Source organism: Cyclopterus lumpus, chromosome 23 (assembly GCF_009769545.1).
Source record: "Cyclopterus lumpus isolate fCycLum1 chromosome 23, fCycLum1.pri, whole genome shotgun sequence".
Taxonomy (NCBI): Eukaryota; Metazoa; Chordata; class Actinopteri; order Perciformes; family Cyclopteridae; genus Cyclopterus; species Cyclopterus lumpus.
In genome coordinates, this window is record NC_046988.1 from 8,630,660 (window position 1) to 8,643,809 (window position 13,150).

General features: G+C 42.2%; 1 protein-coding gene across 4 annotated transcripts in view; it reads right to left on the reverse strand.

The window, feature by feature from the left end:
* Positions 1-2,372: 2,372 nt before the first annotated feature.
* The window catches only part of ptpn12 (protein tyrosine phosphatase non-receptor type 12), a 38,886-nt gene continuing 28,108 nt past the window's right edge, over positions 2,373-13,150 (reverse strand). The window contains exons 13-18 of one of the 4 annotated variants that reach the window (XM_034526885.1): positions 12,889-13,054; positions 11,585-12,524; positions 8,017-8,088; positions 6,614-6,667; positions 5,708-5,791; positions 2,373-5,391 (exon numbers count right to left, since the gene is read on the reverse strand). In XM_034526885.1, coding sequence (XP_034382776.1) covers positions 5,330-5,391; positions 5,708-5,791; positions 6,614-6,667; positions 8,017-8,088; positions 11,585-12,524; positions 12,889-13,054 — 1,378 coding nt within the window. In that variant the 3' untranslated portion in view covers positions 2,373-5,329. Of the gene's footprint in view, positions 5,392-5,703; positions 5,792-6,613; positions 6,668-8,016; positions 8,089-11,584; positions 12,525-12,888; positions 13,055-13,150 lie in introns of all 4 variants that reach the window. The other 3 variants (XM_034526886.1, XM_034526888.1, XM_034526889.1) reach the window with 3 other exon arrangements.

A 13,150-nucleotide genomic window follows, 5' to 3' on the forward strand; every position in this document is an offset into this window, starting at 1 on the left:
CATAATATTTTGAGGAAACTAGAACGAGGAGCAATATTTTCTATACTCTAAAAGTTATTTACTAAGTCATTGAAACATATAGACCATTTTTTTTGGAGGGAAGGAACAGTTTTGGTTGAGATCAGAATTATTCAGTAATCAAACCCATTACAGACTTTGCCTTCAATAGCACCGCAACTATAATATTGTCATTAATTAATGTGTTGATTAGTATAATAATTGTTTTATAATACCCAAATCCCAATACAAAATAGTTGTATAGTTTAATTTTTTTAAATTTCAGTTTTACAAGTCTTAGTTTTACATCCACTTCCACATGAACACAAAACAGCACACTGCCCACAACTGATCAGAACACAGAGAAGTGTGGTGGGTTTACTGAAATATTTCCATTAAAGGAATCATATTTTATCTGATCTTAATAACTGCGTGAGATTATCACTCACACACGAGAACGCATCATTATACATCACTGTGGATCCTCCGGAGATGTTATCACTTTGATTTCTTGACATGAAAACATTTTCTTCCCTTGAGCTGTCAGCACAAGCAAGGCCTGCCAGTGAGTGACAGCCAATATTATTAATACTAAACATGATGAGCGACCGCACGCAGCCGGTTGTAAAGTTACAGCTGGTCATAAACATTGTGAAAACATTATTCTATGATGCTATCATGGCCTGTGTGAATAGTAACAATCTACATAAAGGAACACTGAAGTGTGTGTGTGCATCCGATTCCTCCAGCATATATACTCAGGTGAAATACTTCTTACTGTATATTTTAGGCTTTTTAAGCTGACAGTTTTTTAGTTCCTTCAGATGGCAGTGCAGCCTGCTGCTATTGCACACACACACACACACTGATTGGCTATATTTATATTTTAAGTCATTACATAACATGTTAAACTGCTCCACTGAGGTGACCCAGTTAAAATAGCAACCTGGCTTAATTCATACAACACAGGCAGATAGAGTGAGTGTGAGTGTGTGTGTGAAAGACTGTAACAACACATTGATTTTATCAGAAAAAGCAAGAATAAAATAAGGGAGACGGAGTTTAAAAACTGTGCAGGGGAGTGGTGAGAGGCCTGTGGAATGAAAGTACTGGAGCCTCCCTTATGATGCAGAATGTTTTATTGATCGACTACAATGGGTGTATTTTAAAAGTGTTATTTTTATAATGCATGCTTTATACGAGTGTTTTAAAGTAATTTTTATCTGATGGAAGTAGCCTTTCATCTCGGCTTCAAGTGACGTGTCTCTCCATTAGAGCAAACTGAAAATCCATCAATGAATGTGATTTCCTTGTGCCTTCACGTGCGCTGTGCGACTGATAATACAGTTAATTAAGATCTATGCTTTATTCCAAACAAGAAGGTTTATAGATCTGCAACAGGTGCTTTTACTTAATGACTGTTACCGAAGAGGACCGACACAAAGGGGTCTAAACCACCTGTGCTGCACCATTACACATTAAATATTGCATTGTAATAAACAGTATAATTGATCTGAAATAAGAATTGTCAGGAGAAGCAAATAATCACATCATGTCTCCCCACCTGCTGTGCCTCTGTGTGTAAAGTGAATGCAAATGTCAAGCCTTCAAGGTCTTTGTAAAACGGTGAGCAACTGTTTATACCACATGCAGTGATTAATTAATCAGCATATTAGTGTGTGTATGTGTGCCTCTGAAGATCTTCTGCTGTGATCCCCCTCTACACACACACACACACACACACACACACACACACACACACACACACACAATTGATATCAGATTATACGTGCAGCGCTATCAGCAAGTAAGACAGAATAAAGTTACTTAATTCCTCGAGGCTTCAGAGACCAGTCAAAGTGATTTATTAACCGATTATTAATGGATCTATATTGTAAATAAAAACGGTCTGCATATACACACAAAGTCAAAAACAACCAGCACACATACCTTTTTTGTTACATCATCTCATACGAATAAAAACAAAGAGGCGCGACTTTACTTAATGTTCATTTTTACTGATTGATTTCTGCAACATACAACATGTGTGTGTGTGTTTATGTTTGTGTGTGTAAGGAGGAGCACAAGGTGTGTTTGTGTGTGGGGGTGGGGGGGGTGGGGGGTGGGGGGGCTGAAAGAGTCCCACAGTAGGTGTTGAGCAAGCAGCAGCGAATCACATCGTTCACGCCGCTAATGATGATTGGAGGAGAGGACAAGGGGAGGGCGGGCTCTCACTTAAAGGCACAGGTGGGCTCTTTTCTGAGATCCAGGCTAGTGGGCAAGTGAAGGGGTCAGATAGGGAGATGAGTGGTAGGTAAACAGAAAGAAATGAAGATTTGGGAAAAACGTTTCAAAGACCGTTTTTTCTCAGGATGTCTATTCTCCAGTTTCATTCAGCGTATTTAGTTAATTTGACCCACTGACACTAGTTAGAGAGGCATTACTCGAATTGATCTGTTGGCACCAAGAGGGATGTTGAAAACGACAGACCTTTAAAACAAAAAAGCAAAGAGGAGGATGGAAGGGGGATAAGAAAGAGAAAACAGCAAGGGGAAGTATGAGCGAAGCAGAAAAGAATGAGATGCTCCAGGTACAGAACAGAAGACCCATTTCTGTTGCATGTTCTACATGAAAGGGCCGAAACAGAAGAAAAATAAATCAAAAGAAAATGATGAAGAGGTGGAGAAAGTATGTGAGAAGAGAGAAGTGGGGGTTTAACTGGGGGGTTAGGTGGGGAGAGTGGACTTGTGATGCAACAAACAACCGTGTATACAAAAATAACTTTTAAAATACCATTTACAAAAAAACGACCATTATTATCATCATCATCATCATTATTAATATTATTATTACAATCTTATTCGAAGCCCGGTGTAGCTATCATAAAGGGGGCTGGATGGCAGTCAATGCTTTCCTTCTGCCAACCGATTAAAACTACATTTTAAATCTTTTTAAGCATATACCTCCAACATAAGAAATAAAAACAACCCTGAAATATTTGCCAGAAGCAAAAACAAAAACGGGCAGCAGAATAATTTACAGTTTGAAGGGAAACACTGCGTAGGGGAGGAATCATCATCATCATGCACTGACTTTCTTACATCTTCTGTTAATAAGAATATTTAAAGAGATAACAAAAAATGCTGGAAATATTATATACTGAAACTGCCCTGTACAGATTTTTTTCTTTATAAAACAATGCATATACTGTATAGTTATGGTAGCTAATGAAGTTAGCAGAGGAAACAGTAGTCCTGGGTCCCTATCATCATTGTCTCACACATACAGAAGCAGATACAGTTGGACTTTTACATTTGGCCCTCAAATGAAAAACCATACAAGTCAGATTTGAAGAGAATTGGTTGTTATGGGAAACCAGACTTAATAATAATCGGTCGAGTCCCATGAGAGTTTCAGGTGATGTGTAACATTCAAACTCCGAACCACTGGAGATTTACTGTGAGGAAACGGCTGCTAAAATAAACAAGATAATTGACCCGCGTGGTCGATCATCCAACAAGAGGAGAATGAGCAAAAAGGTACAACAGGAAAAAAGTAAACAGGAAATAGGAGTCCCATGTAGCAACCAAGAGACGCTCATATGAGCTAATGAGAGAAGCCAAATTAAGGAGGACTGTCATTGGCTGTCTCCTCCGAGAGGCAGACGAAGGCAAGCTCATGTTGCCAGCAGTGGAGAGCCAGAGTCACCGGATGAGTTCGGCCATTACTGATTTGTGTTTTGAAGTCATTTCAACCGTGTCTGGCTGGAAGAAAGCGGAATTCTTGGACACGCAGTTGCACATTTTGGCTTAAAATCTTTGAGGATACAGGTGTCTGACATGCTTCTGCTGTTATTTCTAACTAGTCATTGCTTGTTCTCATGGTAATTGGAGAAGGGAACATCACTCTTTGGTTTAACTTTTTGCAAATCATAGTGAAGTATCACCTGTCACAGAACTCCTAGGTTTCAATTCGCAGTATCTCTGCATTCAGCTTTGTTTTCTTCTGCCACATGAAGATGTCAACATGATGATTGCAGAATTAGCAGACATTTAAACAGCTCCACATTTTGAGAAATACGCCTGTTTCTTTCCCGCCGGGCTGACAAGATCGATCCCACTTTCATGTCTTTACGGTAAATATGAGGCCACAGAGAGCAGCCGGTTAGCTTGGCATAAAGGAGGGGAAAAGCTAGTTCAGAGTTCCTGAAGTCCGCCGAGCCGCACTTCCACAATGCACTACTTAATGTCTCACATGTTTTATATTTTATAAGTGCAAAAACTGAAGTGTAAAAAACAAAATGTATACGTGTCAAGTCTAAATGCTCAGCCGAGCAGCTTCTGGCTCCACATACAGACATGAGAGTGGGATGAAACCTCTCAACAAACACAAGGAAAGTGTTTATTTCCCATATATGTGGAACACTTCCGCTAAAGCCGCCAGCTGACTTCTGCAATGACCGAACTATGTCAATCTATGACTCTGGTGAGGTCATCATAGAAATATAAAGTCCTCGAGCTGAAGGTACTGCAGCTAATACAGGAATAAATCCAACAGGAAAGCCCAACGGAGGTGAGAAACAGGTAACAGGTTGTTAACATTCAGCTGTAGTGTTTCCGTTCCTACGCTGATCCTTTATAATGTAGCACCAGCACACTGAAAGAGAGAGGGGGGAGAGAGAGAGGAGCACCCTGGCAACCTGGACATACCAAACAGAAAATGTTGCATCATGGGTAATAGATTATCTAGGCTTGCTTTGAAGATTGTTGTTCATTCAGAAGAAGGAAGCAGACGCCTTATGGGAGTTCACTTAAACCCCAGGAATCAGCTTCCCCCAGCAGCTTTTCTCATTTGGAATGAAATACATTTTTGATTTAACGTCTAAGGTCACACCTGCATTTCATCATCATGAGAGCAAAAACAATAACGTTTTTTTTTTAGTTGTTTTTTTTTTAACTGAAGTCACCAAAACAGGAATTATTCTTGAACCATTAACAGGAAAGCAGCGTCTAGAGAAGTGAAAACCTAGAACATCAGCAAGCTGAGCAGGAAAACGTGGACAAGCCACTTGACCGGTAAGGGTTCATCTGCTTTGCACAATGTTACTCTGAAGAAGGACCGAGTGGGAGGAGCAGGAGGATATGGAGGAGCAGGAGGAGATGGAGGAGGAGCTGTTGCACAGTTACACAGAAGGCGTTTCTGTGTAAAAGTGCGCTGTCTGTCTGTGGAGCATCTATCAACTAGGTTTTTTGGACCAGCCAGATGAGATCGGTAGCGACCATCTCTTGACAAGGGAGGACACCGTTGGTGGACGGGCAGATGGATCGTCCCATCATGTCCACTCCAGAGGGGGTTCCCGGGGGCCTTTGGGCTGAATGCAGCGGTTACCGAACCCTGACAGAAGACGGAAAAGAATTGCTTAGCTGGGTTTGTTTCGCTCGAAACTGAATGAAACACATATTCTCCCCCCTAGAGGACAACGTGCCGTCAATGTTTGCCTGCTCTCAAAACCGTCAAACATGTTCTGCACATGCAGCCCAAAGCTAATGCAAAAGCAATGCCTCGCATACAACATTTTTTTAAAAAGAGGCCATTAATAGAAACTGCGTTTCTCAGCAACGTTTTCCTGACAAACAGTCACAGAGGGAATAAAAATAAGTAAATTCACTGACAAAACTTGTAAGCGAGGTAAGACAGCAGACTTACCCACCGAGGTCTGCCTTGCTGTCCGTCACTGTGGTGCCAGCAGATGCAGGATCAGCTGGAGATGTCTTCTTGACACGCTCCAACACATCTACACACAAACACACACAGATGAACGGGCTGGAAGCATTGTGTGAATACAAGGAGGTAATACAAGGAGGTGTTACGTGCTCAGGAGGTGCTGTATAATAGTCATTTCTTTATTTAAGTTGTAATCTAGTTCGTACTGAAAATACTAAAATAAATCAAGTGTTCATTGATACCTATTTATGCATTAGCACAATGTGTTTTCCGGATGATTTAACACACGTCGGCCTCGGGCTCATTTGAGCTGCACCACACTATTTAACCTCCAACGCAAGAAACCACCACATCACACCCAGGAGGAACAAATACATCACTATGTGGAGTTTTACACACCGATAAAGCGTTGCTTTTTCCAACAAGCTTATTAGTTTGTGACGATTAAAGGCCGTTGCTCAGCGGCAACATGAATGAAACCACAGCCGTCCTCTGTTCTCCATGAACGCTCCCGTCGAGTTACATTCACATGACGAGTACAAAACTAAATCGTTACACAATTCAAGTTTGACGGTGTCTTTCGATTATTCTCTCGCCGTCACTGAAACTACTGAAGCACTAAATTGGCAGTTACCACCGTCACACAATCCTCATTGCGGGACTCGACATACAAATGCACATCTTTCATTACACCCCTCGACAGACAATGTGTGATCTCCCCCCCCCCCCCCAATCTCTTCCTCTCTTGTTATTACTCACTCCCTCGCGTTCAGTCGTCTTATCGGGGACAGGCTCATTTGTAAAACAAGGTCTGTCTCCAGCTCCGTTGACTAACTACTGGGAGCATCAACACAAGGGCAAACGCACTCCTCTGCAGAGAGGACGGCCATACCTTTATTTGAACTGCTCCATTCAGCCGAGGCCGACGTTTTCACTTCCAGAGGGTCTGACGGAGAGAGCAACACAAAGAGGCAGTTTAACAAAGAAAGAGCGGATGTCAAATGAACAACTTGACGTGACCTGGACGCACATTCCCACACACACACACACACACACCTCTCAAAACACTCTCCTCCATTGAGCCACCAGCTCCTCGATACAGCAGCCCAGAGAGGAGAAAAGCCTCCAGTAAAGAAGTCCAGTAAACTCAGGCCTCACACTACATATGTATGTTGATGGAGTCAGTGCACACAAGTCAGAGCTATGATCCTTCTTGATCATGAAACAGCAGATGACTATGACGAGACAGATTGGGAAAATAATACACTGTTCTAGCTTTCTACTGTGTCACGCAACCTTTAATACATCGCCTTATCGCTGTTCATCCACTTCTACGTCACTACAAAAGCAATGAACTGTTGTTGTGTCCAGACTCCATCCTCCACACTGACTGTATCCAGAACTAATCTTTCTAATCATTCAGTGTGTACAAGAAATCAACACAACAGGCAAAGAAACGTAAAATATTTGGCAGTGATGTTATATTTTTTATTAATTGCCAATACCTATGCCAGTGTTCTATTTCATCATTCCTGACCGCCATACATACGTAACTTTCATTTTACAACCATCCATGTTTGTTTTTAAATCGTTTCCTGCTGTGTGCATTGCATTGTGGGAGAATAGTGTCCGTCAGTACAGTCTGAAATCCTGTTGGTTTTGTTAAGAATGCATACCGATGGTCTTTGTGAAGTACTTTTCTGTATGTAGTCTGGTTTGGGAAACAGCTGGTCACTTATGGTCTTTCAAAGATGCTCTTCACAGGAACCCTGCAGCTCTGAAATACCGTCTCTAGTGCCCCCTAGTGTTGTAATACTGGTGAAGCTTCTGACAAAAAGAAATGTGCTCCCTTTCGACGGTGAGTATATTTGAACTATGATTTCCATCTTACGTGCTCTTGTGTGGTTGAATATTTTAACACTAAGAGCAGCTTCAACAAGGTAGCCAAGTTATTTCAGACACCTTTAAAACAGAGGACACGGGGGAGACACCTGCATTATGCGTGTTCATCGGACAGGTAGAAGAGAGAGACTGCGACCTGTTCAAATAATGTGAGGTACCAGATAGGAGGAGCAGATACAATTAGACCTCTTTTTTCAGCTCAAATCAGGTCCAGACTACCGACTGCATCAAACAACCACTGCTGATGGTTTCACTGCCAACCACTCGAGTCAAAAGGCCTCTTAAATTCATTGATCCGTCCACCGTCTTTGAGCAGCTGTAAAAACTCCAGATCCGGGAGGTGACCCAGTGCACTGGAAACACACCTGTGAATCTTGACCAATGCAAACGCACCTGTGGCCAGTAGGAAGGACTCGGGTGTTCTCGCAGGGAGGGGGGGAGGGGAGTCATCGCTGTCCCAGCAGTCTGGGTTAAAAAAGGTCAGAGGTCAAATGAGAAGCAACGTTAATAACTGGCCCGAAAAAAAAAGTCAAATGTAAACGATGCAAAGAAAAGCTCTGAAAGTCATTACTAGTGTTTTCTTGATTCCTTCTCTAATGAGAACGGGTTATTAGAAACTCAAAGTGACACAAACATTGGTTTAGTCATCTTGCAATTTGAAAACAAAATAGATATCTGTATTTATTCACTATATATTTTTTCTTTGTTTCTTTTTTCTTTTTATGCTGTTTTCAACAACATAAAATGTCAAATCAGCTGTTGCAGTCAACTTTGAAAAGCACTTAAATTACATTTAATCAATTGTTAAATGTACAATTTGTCTTCATTAACAATGTTCTCAAAATAACATTTATTCCTTCGGTAACACTATCGGAATATGTTTATGCCAATAAAGCTATTTCAATTTCAAAAGATACACTAATTTGTTACAAAGCCTGGAAATGTATTAATTCTGCATTTTTCTCATCCTTTTTCATTAATTGTGAGGGATCACATGTAACTTAGCAAAAATTGTATCTGAAACATCACTTAGTTGTTTGACGCGGAACCAAAGATCTGTAATGAAAAGTATAATTCACATTTCATTCCTGGGACTTTTACTGGTTAATATGTGAACAGTGTGGTTAAGTTACAAAGTTGGCAGATTGAGTAGCAACTAAAATCCTTGAAATGCTCCAGACAGTCATGACTATATTTCCTTATATTCTCCAGATTTAATACCCTTTTTAAATTGAGCATTTGACAATATCCATCCCTGAGGAAAATATTGTATTTCTATGTTGTCTTTAAAAATTTGACCCTTGGGTCATTACTATTATGATTAGTTCCTACTGCAGCATCTTAGGAGGAGGAAGCGATGCAAGGGGACGCGTAATAAGGAAATTATTATTCTGGTTCAGTGCAGACCAGCATATCTGCTACTGGTCTGGTTCACCTTAAGAATGTAATCATCTCTGCCCAACACAACACTTAGATCTTTATGGGGCCTGACAATAATAACCATCAGGTGGTTCACCTTTATTCCACTGTCCAGATAAAATTTAAATATATTTTTAAAATTCAGGCACAATATCCAAGATTGTATTAATGGCCTTATTATCGACGATGAGCGTGTCTGGTTGGTCTCAAGGAAGCCTGACCCCTTAATTATAATTTGTTCTCGTTCATCCCGAGGGGACAGGCAGCAGGACAGCGCACATTGTCTCTGAGGCTCTGAAGGGTCGAGGTTCTGCCTTCAAAGACGTTTTTCCTTTGAGTTTAAAGTAGTCATTACATTATTCTTTTTGTACCCTCATTTATGGGAGAGACAATCGATTGACGAGAAAATAATGTCTCTTTTATGGCTGATCGCCTGACCTACAGTCAGTTATTCATTCTGTGATGATCATATCTTGCTCGGTGATTTGAATAAACAGGAAGTACACAAAGCCGCCAATTCATTAGCTAAAGTGAATGCAGATGGATGCTCGTTAATCCGGCTCGGCACCGTCTTCAGGAAAACAAACATTCGCTGTTTGTACAGCAGCTTAATGGCTCTGTACGTGATGCTGTTCCTGATTTTATTAAATTGCTCTTAACAATGCAAATACAAACTCCAGCTGCAAAGACACATTTTAGAAGGCTGTTATTACTTATGGTCAATGCTGCTGCTGCTAACAACAGAGGGAACTCGCAGGCTTTTGTTGTGATGTTGCTTGTATCTCAATCCAGAGAAATGTATTTAGTTGCGCTAACAGTGGAATTAATTAGAGAGTTAATGCCTTAAGCTACTAATGATAATTGAATACGGATTGTTAAAACATCTTTTACAGACACACATACCTTTTGACGGGCTCGTTTCAGAACATTTACATTTTTTGCATTCTTATTATTTTTTCATTACATTTTCAGACAGGAGAGGTGGAACTTTGGTCATCCCAAAATGTTACTCTCGCAGCTTTGTATATTTGTAATGTTTTACATTTTAACACCGACATTGCATTCATTGGTTTCCCACTTTAACTGCTTATATTTATTCAAGTTAGTTTGCCACTGAGTGGGAAACGCCTATTGAACTACCCAATATAAATAAAGTTTGACTGATTCATTGATACATCAACCAGCTTCCGCTTGACACCAAGCGGTCGTTAGATTCTTGCAACCAAACAAACAAACAAACAAACAGCAGCCATCAGCGTTTCATATCCAACTCCAAAGCGCTACCGCAGCCCCAGTAGGAAGTGCCAGAAAGCCAAGCAGACCCCAACGCAAACCAGTCCACGTCAGGACTGCGGGACAAACATTTTAAATATTGGAAATAACTCAGGAGTGCATGATGCCAGACATTTAAATAGATAATTGAATTAAAATGATGGCCAACAGAACTTTAGTTCCTGAAGCAAGATGGACGAAATAAAAGAGCGCCCCCTATCTTTCAGTCCTAAGATACTATTTATTCGAACATGTACTGGTTTGGATTTGAAGCAATTTCCCAGGAAGCAAATTGATTCAAATAATGCACCCTCACAGTGAAATCCGAATATTTAAAAATGCAGTTAGGTCTCATTTCATCAAGCTTTGAACCCATTCAAGATCAAAACTGATCCAAGCCAAAGTCCACTTCAACCACGTCAATCACAGCAAGGTGTCTCGCAGCAAGATTTCAAAATGTCAATATTTTGAAATCGACAAAGGAGGAGGAGCACCCTCGTTCTTGACACACCGGAGGATTAAAACGGCGTCTCGACCGTGACAGTGAGGCCAGACCGGTGCACACACACACACACACACACACACACACACACACACACACACACAGCGTGACGCAGCGCTGTTCAACCCAACGTGCACAGAGTTGGCCAATGTGTGTTTATCAGTCTCATGCAGTGTTGATCCTTCACCATCCAACATGCGCACACACAAGCGCACAACTGCAATGTGACAAAAACACGCAGAAAATAGGATTCATTTCAGTCTCTCTGCAGTTCTAAAATCTGCTCACTTTGACAAACACACACAAGCTGAAAGAGAAGAGATGTTTTGACAGATGTTTGCCAGTTCACATTTGCAGCATTCCTCGCAAACCAACCAATTAGTCATACAGCCATGCTTGAAATGAGACTGGAACCATCTCACTTCACCTCTCCCTCCTTTCTTGTTATTGCTTTCTTTCTGGTCTCTCTGCCTCCATCTAAGAAAAGCATTATAACTCGGTGTGTGTGTGTGTGTGTGTGTTCACAGACATAACTTATCATTAGCATGTGGTCTGCCTGAGACCTCTTGTCTCCTTACTGACCCAGAAAATGACTACCGTGTGGTTTCTCTGAGTGTGTGTGTGTGTGTGTGTGTGTGTGTGTGAGGATAATAAATACTTGTTGCCAGAGTTACTCTCTTTACCAGTTTTGATTTTGTCACGAAAGCAGGCCGTTAGTTAAAAGGAATTTAGAGTGACTCATTCAACAAAAGCAGCTGGGTGACATACTTGCAGAGCTCTGCCCTGCGATGGACATGGGCAACACCTTCCGGACCGGCTGCTGGTCTCCGTGGAGAGAAGATGTGGTTACCATGGCCGTTGCCGTGGATACATTAGTACGACAACCCTCCTTTCCTCCGGACATCTCCCCCTCCGCGTCCGAATTATCGGAGTGCAGGGGGTTGGTGAAACTCAGGGCAGTCCTAACAGGTGTTGATGAGGAGGAGGAAGAGGAGGAGGAGGAAGAGGAGGAGGAGATGTGGGAGGAAGAGGACGAGGATGGAGCGACGCGATCCGAGGAGGGAGACGAGGACGAGGTTTTGGGGAAATGTTTTTGCGGGCTGTTGAGGGCCTGAGCCCACGCTGCGTGGCCGGCCTTCACCTCCATTTCCTCCCCTTGGTGCGTCTCCCCCTTCTCACTCTTCACGGGGAGGTGGTTTGGTCTGACTAGGACGCCGACGTCTGCGTGACTCTCCCCACATCCACCTCCCTCCGTGCCCGAGTCCTCTGACAGCGAGGAGCTAGACGTCAGCAGGGATTGGCCGGAGCGGGCTTTGAAGGCGTGGGTTCTTTGCAGCACTCCTGCGCTGTTGGTGGAACTGCTGCCGGTTCCGCCTGCTACGACAATGGAGGAGGAAGTGTCAAAACTACGAGGTCCTTCCTGTAACGGCACCTTTTTAATCTCAATGCTCAGCTTCCTCTCGATCCGAGGAGCACCAGAACATTCAACGGCTGGAGAGAGCGGCGAGGAGGGAGTCTGCGTCTGACTTTGGCCCGATTCAGATTTCGTCGAAGTCGATTTGTTGTTATAGTTGTCGTTGAGATCTAGATTCGAGACCTGAGTCTGCTGTTTTTGACTTAGTAGATCTTGGTCTTTCTGGTCTGCGGGACTGGTCTGCTTGTTCGGACCGGGTCCTGACTGGTTCTGCTGCTGGTCCGAGTCTTTATTCTGAAAGGAAAAAAAATAAATATTTAAGCACCTTTTGAAAAAGCATCATCATCTAGAAAACAACAAAAGTCTTCCATGTATTTGGGGCAAGTCTGAAAAGGAGGCACGGCAAGTTGACCTTTTCTCCGTAAAACTCCCAGAAGATTTATATATTATATTAGTAATTGCAGTAAAAGAAAAGAAGAAGAAAAAAATCTAATACTTAGCATTTGCAAAAGTTGCTTTAAAATGCTAAATGTTCAAACGTTAAATACATTTAGAGCTGGAAGAATTAGTAGCGCATGGACTGGGCGATTAATCAATGCACTAAATTTCAGGCAAAAATGTGGCAGAAGATCTTTACTTCTCCGGTTCAGTAACTCACCGCCAGGACGTGGATGACAGGTTTGGGGTGGTAGCGGTCGTTGTCCTGCCGCACGTTGGTGACGGTGGGGAAGGCTGAAGGTGGAGACGGGGTCAGAATGGGGGGTACGGGGTGAGGCTCCGGGGGCTGGAGGATCTCCTCCTTCACATCACCTTCTACCTGCGAACTAGATCGAGAGAGAGAGAGAGAGAGAGAGAGAGAGAGAGAGGTCCTTCATTGGCTATTTTGCTATAAAATAAGTGGCTTGAATAATAATAATAAT